The 9,788-nt window shown below is 41.4% G+C and overlaps 1 protein-coding gene and 1 long non-coding RNA gene across 2 annotated transcripts in view; one reads left to right on the forward strand and one right to left on the reverse strand.

Annotated features, from left to right (window-relative positions):
* Positions 1-292: 292 nt before the first annotated feature.
* On the forward strand, positions 293-7,328 carry LOC127472992 (uncharacterized). The gene is made up of 4 exons (XR_007905226.1): positions 293-406; positions 961-1,051; positions 1,566-1,708; positions 7,215-7,328. It is a non-coding gene; the product is annotated as an uncharacterized LOC127472992 (long non-coding RNA).
* A 1,852-nt stretch (positions 7,329-9,180) lies between these two features.
* The window catches only part of CDX4 (caudal type homeobox 4), an 8,242-nt gene continuing 7,634 nt past the window's right edge, over positions 9,181-9,788 (reverse strand). The window contains exon 3 of the mRNA XM_051791753.1: positions 9,181-9,402. Coding sequence (XP_051647713.1) covers positions 9,196-9,402 — 207 coding nt within the window. The 3' untranslated portion in view covers positions 9,181-9,195. The remainder of the gene's footprint in view (positions 9,403-9,788) is intronic.

The following is a 9,788-nucleotide window of genomic DNA, read 5'->3' on the forward strand; positions in this document are numbered from 1 at the left end:
GAGCTCGCGTTTGCCGGTTGTAGTGAAGCTGGAATAACCGTGTTGAGTTGTGCTTTCAAAGAATCCGTCTTATCCTTCGGTGTACAAGGAACTCGAATATATACACTACCGTTAGGCTTTATAACTTCCCCCCCCTTCCCCTCCCTCAGGAGCGCCGGGGGTCACGAGCCGGCGCGAGGCGCTGCTGAGGGAAGTTGTATTTGTTGGTTGTAGTGAAGCCGGAATAACCTTGTGGAATTTTAAACTACTTTTCAGAAGTTCCCTCTAAGCCTTCAGTGTACAAGGAACCTGAGTATCTATACTATCGTTAGTGCTAAAGCTTCTCGCACTTCCCCCCGCAGCCCCTCAGGCGCTTTCAGCCGCAAAGGAAAACTAAAGAGGGTCGTTGAAAGCCTCAGTTCCCAAGGTATTATTCTCCAGCTTCACCCAAGTGAGAAGAAGAGGTTTTTGCCAGCCCTCGGTTGCCGGCTGGGCTGAGGGCAGCGCTGAAACCTGAGGGGGCTCTGTTGGCTGCTGTGGACACCCCCATGTTCAGCTTGGGCAGAGCTGTTTAAAGGTCTCCTGCAGACCTGTTCTGCCCAAGGAAGGCATGAAAAGCCCCAAGGAATCCTTCCGTGTCCGAAGCATTGCTTGCGGGTGGCAAAGAGAGAGGGAAAGGACCAGGTCGTGCTCTCTCGCCCGGCTCCCTCAGACTCAGCACTGATTTTCCCTCCGCTGAGCAGTGACCTCCCCTCAAGAGGTACCGGGTTCATTTCAGGGCAAATCAGGCTAAGATCAACACCTTCACTGTGTCTGCTCAGAGAGAGGGAGCAGGAGTTGAGGTTGGAGCGAATTCGCAGCCCTTCGGGTTGTGCTGGAGGTGGAACCGTGGCTCATTCCCCTTCCCCCTTGGGGGCGCGAGGGGTTGCTGAGGGAAGGGGGGGAGGTGCTGATCCTCCTCTTTTTAAACCCCTTTTCCAGGTGTATTTCTGTGGCGATTTGAACAAAACCAGCCCTGTAGTGCTTCCGCTTCTTCCCCGTTCATTTTTCCCAACTCGCGGCCGAGGGAAAGGTGAGGGAGGGTTTGGAGTTTTCCCGAAGGTTCGAGGTAGTTACCTGGAGTTTGGTGATGGGTTTGGAAAGAGAGTTACGTGCAGGGTGATAGAGTGGTGAAAGAGAAGAAAATCCACGTAGGAATAGCAAAATTGGTGAAAAAACCCTCTCAGAATAGCCCCGCCCCAGCACACAGGTGTAAATTATTATTGAGGTAATAAGCACTTAATTACTCTCCTACTGCAAATGGAAAGTAGCCAAAAAAATTATTGGTGCTTGTAATTGCAGTAGAGGAATGAAAAATGAGATTCCAAAGGGGGGATTTTGGTCTGGTGGGTTTTATTTTATTTTTTTATTATTAGTGTAGCTACCATAAAGCATTGGATCTGGTATGTATCCAAATCAGAATTCCTGATCCACAGCTACTGTAAGGAAGGAGCTCACCTCCTCCTACACTAGAAAAAATGTCTCCATCTCTGTCTGCTGTTTTCAGGAAAATACTTCTCTCATAAATCAACTTTACTGTTTTACAGGTGTTTCTAGACCGCAGCAAAATGCAGATGACTTGACTGTGAAAATTTTTGCTGCTTCCCAAAGCAAAATTTTATGAGCTCCAGTTTTATCAGTGCTCCATGCTCTTCCTTCAGCACATTATCTATCTTATGTGGAGCTGCAGGTAAATCATACTCTAATGACTTGAGGGAAAAAAAAGAGACAAGTTGTTATAAAATGAAATTACATGTTCTATGTTCTCCCATTTTTGACAAAACACTTTTCTCTTGTTTAGTGATGAATACTGTCAATATACTGCAGGAAAAGTAAGTCATTGATCAAATATTGAAAATACATCCCGTTTAGAAACCTGTCAAAGAAGAGAAAATTATTCTATACCCCAGGATCTGATATTTTTCCATGCATCTTCATCTTTATGTAGATTATTGCTGTTCATAACCCATGGAAATAAAATCCTGAAACCACTGAAATAAAGTTATATATGGGGTTGTTAATAAGGTACTGGCCTTTATTTTACTCTCAGTGAAATTCCAGGTGTCTGCTTTAACTGATGTAAAAGTCAAAAAGGTAAATCTCATAACTGAGAACACAGAAAGAAATGATAATTCTGATGCTGTGCATTATAGGCTTGAATATTTAGTTGAGATCATCTTAATTCTTGGCAGCTTTGGTGAAATACTCATGAGAAAGGTAGTTATATTTAAAATATAATCACAGGGTATGTCACCTGATGTCCTTTTGGCCAGTGTTTCCTATGAGAAAGGGCTAAATGCAAGCCTTTGGGTTCAAAGCTACGTGCTTTGTGAGCAGAAAAGCCAGACAGCTCTGGGTCTACTTCACGGAAAAGTTAAAACTCTTGTTCCTGGTTTATTGTGGAAGCATTTTCCATCACTGTCCCTGCAGAATGCTAAAAAAAATTATGAAAATTAATTGCTTTCTCTTCTTCATGGTGCTACAACATTTCATTTTTGCTCAAAGCTTTGTCTGGCTGCTGATTTTTATTAACCTTGCTGGTGTCTTTCCATTTCTTAGACTCTTCTGACCTGGTGAGCAAAGAGTTTTTACAAGTGCTTCTATACTCAAAGGAATAGTTTGAGTAGAGGGCCACAGGTAGAGTTTTGAACTCTTACCCAGCTAGATGTGAAATGCATCCTCTTAAATAATTAGAGTAAGGTGTTTATAAGATATTTGGTATCTTTTTCTGTGTTTAGCTAACTACTGGTGTTAGTAATTCTTATTTATCATCATTATTTCACCAGGACCATGGCTTTGCAGTGCTCCATTAATGGAATTGTGAGTGCATCAGTGACAGGGATTTCTTGGCATGGAAAAAAATAGAAAAGATTTCTTGACCACTTGTAACAACATCTCTGTAACCACATGAGTTAAGAGACCCTGCCCCATCTGCTAAAGGATGTTTATGTTCGTGTGTTTTCATAAAACTAAAATGACACTGGCAGTGATTTTGTTGATATAAAGTGTTTGGATTTCAGAATAGGTTCCCATTAAAATGCCTCTCTGCTGAAATGAAGCTGTTTTGAGGGGAAGGATAACTTAGTGACCTTCTAAATGCTAGAAACCCAGAGATAATGGTAAAGACAGCCCTCATATTCAGGAGAGCTTTCTAATGAAGTCCAGCAGTGCTGTTCAACATGACTCTAAATGCTTTGGAATAGCAGGTTGCCACTGAGGTGTCTCACTGACTTTTGGCAAAACTGGGTCTGTACTACACAGAGCTCAGGAGGGTAAGGGACTTAAACCTGTCTCAGTGCTGTCTGACTGTGTGCTCATTGCTCTGCATAACCTTTGGATGCCAAAGGGAGAGAGGAAAATCCAGGAACAGACAGCTGCAAGTGGCTGAGGAGCAGTCCACGGCCTGCTTTTGGGAATAAATGAGAGCAGAAGAGGCAACTTGGGAGGGCTTAGGCTGGAATTTCCCATGGTCATGACACCATGCCGTCCTGGAACGATCAGCTTTCACTGGGATAAGCACTGACTTGGGATGTGGATCAAGCCCGTTAAGAAGATTTTTCTAGAGCCTTTAGGATCCCCCTTGGGTGCTATAAAACCAAGCTCATTTCCCATTCCTACCTATTATGTGTTCAATTTTGTTCAAATAAAAACCTCTTGGAAATTTTAGAAGGACGAAAGAAATGAGAGAGAAGCAGTGTGTGTACCAGAAAGGGAAATAAACCCCAGGGTCTTGGGCAATTAGATATGACAGTGGTGAGATTCAGGTGTCAGGGAGAGGTGTGGCAAACAGGGAGCCACCCAGCAGCAGGAGCAGGTTTCACTGAAGAGCCTCCATTTTAATGCAACCTGTGTTCTGATTTAATAAACAAGCTCGTGTTCCAGCCATTTCAATGCATGTTGTGCCAGGAGGGCACATGTGATGGATCAAGGCTTGAACTCCATTAGGTGCTGAACAGGTGGGACAGCAATTTGCTGAGCTGAAGGGTGAAAAGAGCAAGTGTAGAGTTTTGACACAATATACTATGTGACCTCTTTCTTGTGAGTGAGGGATTAGCAAACCACAAAAGGAACCTCTTTAATTGGAAAAGGTACTTTGCTATACCAGCTACATATTTAACATCTTGTGCTTTTTAAGTAACAGGTTGAAGTCAAAGTTCAGCTGAAGTTTCAGTGGACTTTTTTTTTTATACGTTTGTGTGTTCTCTCCTGTAGGAATGATGACTTTGGGTAAAAATAGACCATTTTAGAAAAACACCTTTTGTAACCCATGCCTGTGTTTGAAGTATGTCTACTGAATATTGGGTTTGAGAGGTAAATACTACAGGGAATTTTTTTCAGCCTGATTTATCGAACTTTATGGCTTCACAGGAGGAAATATTTACAAGTCTCATTTCAGTACTGTTTTAGGATGCTGCTTATTTGATGAAACTATTATGCCATAAAAACTGGGTGATTTGTGGAGAGATGATGGGCTCTGGCAGTGTTTATCCACCCAAATCACTTCCTTTCTTGGAATCAAGTGTTCCTATGTAGAGCATGAAACACAAAGAGAGCAGGAAAGAGGGGAGATAAAGCACAGTATTAAATAGAAGCTCTATTGAGAGAAAATAAAGTGAATGCTAATGGGGGTCTGAGAGATTCCAAGTCTTCCAAAGTATTTTTTCCTTGTTTGTTCCACATAAATCCCCACCACTCATTCTTCAGAAGGAAGGATATACAACAAGTGATGTCATATTGGCTGCCAGAATTCCCTCATTTCCCACACTTGTGTGTTTCAACAAAGGAGGAGGTTGTTGGATAAGAGGAATATACTCTTGGAGTTTGGAGAATGTATTTTAAGTCTGGTGGACAAACCATCATGTTTCTTGATCAACTGATACAAACTCTTTTCCCAAGCTGAGTTGCATCTCATGGCAAATCCACGTCATTTTGCTAAGCAATAGAAATGTGTAACTCATTAGCAAATTTAGATATGTTCCATTGCTGAAGGAAGGCAAGTCAAGAGTGATGGGAGAGGTTTAATGAAATTGAGTTTGTGACACAAATATTCTGTAGTGTCTAGGAGGTTTTTGTGCAGGGGTGTGCAGCTCTGTGCTGCTTATACTGAAAATGCCTGATGGAGATCCATTTTCAAAAGTAACCTAAGTTTCAAGAGGTTGTCAGGTTTCTGATCCAGGTTTTTGCTTGACTTGTATGACTACTACAAGCAGCCAGTTAGGTGTTTAAGTTATGCTCTCTTCTCTGCAAATTGATATTTTAAATATCTTATAATGAGGTCCTTTCCAATTTCTGGTCTAAACTATCTGTCCTTACTGTAACTATGGACAAATCTGTATTTTTCTTTATTTTCTCCCACAGATCAATATTTAGAAGTTAGTTAATAAAGCCAGATCACTGTGGTGCTACACTGAGTGTCAGCATGAGCAGTTTGTGGCAAATTGTTCCTTCTTGATTAAGTATTTATAGGCAGTGGGACTGAGAAGGGTGATTGTTGCCAAAGCTTTGGCACCCCTACAGAATTCTCCTAAGAATAAAGATGATTCAGATAAAGGCCAGGGGGGATTTGCTGGCTGCTGGAATCAGACAGTTGTGTGACGCAGAGTTCTCATTTGATATCAGCTGGTGTTCCAGTGGCTTGCTGCTCTGCAAACTCCAAACACCAACCAAACAGCTGAATTTAAACAGTGGGATGGTTTTCTATTTACATAAAGGGAAAACCACAGGAAACTCAGAGAGCTTGGGGAAGGTCCCCACTGGGTGAGAAGGGTGGCATTTGATTTATTATTATTTTAATTGCCTAACAGTGCTAAGGGAGAGTCTAAAGTCCCTGGAGAAGCCTTCAAAGGGGGAAAGATAAATATTGAAAAATGTTATTTATAGCCTTTAGTGTTTCACCCATGTAAATACAAAAATGAAACACAAGGGCTGATCACATCTTCTGAAGTTTCTCCTTCACATAAGCAATGCTGAAGAGGCAAACACAGCTGCCCAAAAATAATGGCCTTTGACTGTGTGTCCTCCACCCAGCTGCCTCTCCCGGCCCTCGTGTTCCCGGGCTGGTGTTGGCAGAACGTGAGTGTAGGATGGGCTCCTGTCAGGCTCTCCCGTGATCCATAATGGGCATTGAGACGTGCCAGCATTAAGTGCTCAATTGGATTTGATTTGGGAATAATGGCTGCAGTCAGAGACAGAGGAAGGATTTTCTGCTTTCGGGTTCTATGGCCTCCCAGGCTCCTGGTGTGGAACTCTGACTGCATGATTATCACCCTCCAATCAAGTTTACTAAAAATTATTCTGATCAGTCCAAAAGTGTTTAATTTTCTTTCCCTAGATTATTTTGAGAAACAGCTGTGTTGCTGCACTGAGACTGAAAGGGATGTTATGATCTGGGTGGGGGTACCTGTGTGCAGTACAAGTTAGGGGGAATAACTTCTTATCTGTCTCAGTCATAGCCAGAGAAGATAATCCAGTACACTTTTTAGGCTTGGACACCATTATCTAGTGCATGAAAGAGACTGTGTCCCCCAAATATTTATTAATATATGCTTTGGAAAAAATTCAGGATGAAGATCATGAAAAAGGAAAACACTTTTTATTGACAGGATTGATTTTAAACATGCCATAGGAGGTGCTTTGTGTCCCATTCCAGCTCTGGTTTGACACTTAAAATAGGCTCATTTTGAATGATTCCTCAGTGGACTGTGGTTGTTTTGAAGTCAGTGGCTCCTCTGTCCATTTTGTCAGGGCTCTGGGGTGTTTGCTGCCTGCCTGGCCAGTCACGCAGACTGCAGCTTCTTTAGAATGTGTTGTATGTGAACATGGTAAATAACCACGTCAGATTTGTGTCTCAGTTTTGACATAAACGAGAAGGAAAGAGCAGTCTGAAGTTAAGGAAGCATTTTTAGCATGCAAACATAATAAATGATGTGTTGTGTGTTAGAGCTCCACACTTGCCATTCTTTCTTGTTGTTATGATGACCGATCCCAGAAAAAAACCCGAAAACTAGAAGAAAGTGCTCTCTCTCTCCATTCCTGTGCCACCACTAACCCTCAGAACAGCTCTTCCCTGCTCTCCACAGAGATGGACTTTCTGGGGAGTTGGGCTTTGCATAGAAGGTAAAGGTACTCTTCCCTTTTTCTTGTGTATCTAAAGTATGAGTTTCTTGGGAGATGATTTGATCTTGTACCTCCTTCAGGTATAGAAGTGCAGCACTTCCATGACTCTGAACAGAACTAGATCTCTTTGTGCGTATTCCACAACTTGCTGCTCAGTCTCCTAAAATGTCCATCATCACACTGGAACACCAGTGGGCAGATTTGGAAGATCCTGAATCAAAGCCACGCAGATAAAGTCTCAATTTCTCATTAGGCTGAGTTTTGTACCTGTTTATATACACAGGATTTTGTGTTTACAGTTTGTTTGCATTAAGATACACCTATTTGTTTGAGCTATATGATAGGAGATTATTAGAAAATATATTGGGGAACCCCCACAAATGCTTAACAAGTAAATTCTTATCCTTTGTTACAGGATTCCTTCCTAGTTTAGTTGGAGACATGCCTCCAAATATATAATTCAGTATTTATTTTTGAAGAGGTTATTCTTGTGACTCCTGATAGAGTAGCTTTCATGGAATTACTCTTAACAGAGTTATTTTTAAATTATTGGGGAACAGTGTGACACATCTTCAAATATAAGTCATCTGGTGTATGGAATGCAGATGCTGAGAGCTTTGGCAGGTTCTGTCCATATTGTTCAGTGCATTTTGAGTGCTCACTGAGACAAAGAACAGCAGAATTTAATCTGCTGGTTCTGAGAACAAGTTTGATATTGCTGAAATAAGTGATGCCTGACTTTTCCTATGCCAGATAATGCTGATTTCTGTTTGTTTTCTGCTGTTTTCCTTTTTTATTACCTTTGCTCCCCTTGGCCTTTTCAGTAATATTAAATTTTTCCAATAGAGCACTTAACTTGTGTGCTATCAAAAAGCTCCCACTATGAAATTCCAATGAACAGTACTACTGTATGGGATTTGGGGGTTTTTTTAGTGCTTTGGGTTTTCTTTCTCCTTTTCCCAGAGTTCTAGATATCATTGCTGCCTTCTCACCTGCCAACATGGACTGATAATTAAAGCAAACCACACCATGAGCATGTTTATCCTTAATTTGTGCTCTTTCAGGAGTGCCCATGAAGGGAACATTTCTTTGGTGACATTCCTGCACTTTGGGAATGCTGAACTGCAGGTAACAACTTCAAAATAACACTGTGAGCTACTTGGGGGTATTTCTTGCCCAAAATAAGTGTCATATATAAAGTCAGTGGCCTAAGACTGCTAGTATTTAGCTTAAAATGTTTAGAGACATTAAGCAAATTCTTTATTTGCTTTTTGGGGGTTTGGTGGTAGTAACAGTCCTGTTCCCATTACATTTTTGCTCATATTTTTGAGCAGCAGTATATGCAGTCATTGAGTATTGAAAGAATGCTTATCTTCCAAATTATTTGGCATTTCCTAATGTGCATGAGAAATGGCTTAATTTCCTACAGTGGAACAGATCTTGGCAGGTTTGGTGTATTAGGTATCTGTAACTATTGCATCCTTGAATACAATGACATAGGGCAAAGATGATTTGTGTTATTTAATTAAATGCAATATGTTGGTATAGCGACATTATTATTTTTCTTGAGTATTTAAATGTGTTTTGAATGTTTTTGTTGTTTTCAGAAAGTAGCATTCTTTTCAATACATGTAAATGTAAATATTTATTAACATCTACTGTTTACTCTAATTATATAAATGTAACAAAGCAAACACACCCAGCTTCTTATATTTTCTGCAATAATACTCTGTTTTATAATCAGTCCCCTTAGTTCTCTGTGGGTATATGTGATCAGACTAGAACTACGTTTACTTGAACCTTTGTTGTCTCATTCTTTGTGTCAGTGTCTGAAGCAAATTACCTGCTGTTCAAAGATATTGAGAGATGAATCTTAGCAGCACAAGTTCCCTGAGATTTCTGCAACAATTAAAATACTTTGACAACAGTCCCAGATCCCGTGCTCAGAAATCAGCTCTATAGAGGCAGTGAAATGAGAAGGGTCCTTTGCATAAGTGAGTTTTAAAGGTGGGGAAATCCATTCCTGCTTTCTCTTTTTTCCTGGTTTTTTTTTTCCTCTGTTCATTCTGAAACCATGACCTGGTGAATGTCACTAGGCTGTAATCCACTGATGCCGTGGGGAGGTGGGAACAGGGAGCTGGACAGTTCGGTGGGGCTCAGTGACCCCGAGTCGCTCTGGGCTGAGCCCCCGCTGCCATCAAACTGCGAGATTTTCTTCTTGAGCAGCTTCCTTTCCTTTGCCCGCCGGTTCTGGAACCAGATCTTCACCTGGGGCATTAGAAATGGCATACGATTAGTGCAAAGGGCTGGGCAACCTTTTACAGCAATTAGAACAGTGAAAATGGAGAGAAGGTAAAAAGCACTAGGAAAAAAAACCCAAAACCTGAAGCAAGGAAATGAACAAACAAAAAGCCCTAAAACACCCCCCCCCCCCCCAAAAAAAATGACCCCCCCTCACCCTGCCATCAAAAACCCACAAACCAAACCACTGAATCTGTGCAGTGAAAACTTTTGGCTTTCCTCTGTGTTAATTTTCTGCATTATAATCAATAGAAGATTACTTTCTGTTCTTGGGCCTGGTGTGAAGGGAACATGCTATGTTATATGTGAGAACACAGGGATCAACACACTCCTCGAGACTCAGAGACTCCCCA

This window comes from Manacus candei, unplaced genomic scaffold, assembly GCF_025592945.1.
Source record: "Manacus candei isolate 608988 ecotype Guabito, Panama unplaced genomic scaffold, ASM2559294v1 h1tg000003l, whole genome shotgun sequence".
Classification (NCBI taxonomy): domain Eukaryota; kingdom Metazoa; phylum Chordata; class Aves; order Passeriformes; family Pipridae; genus Manacus; species Manacus candei.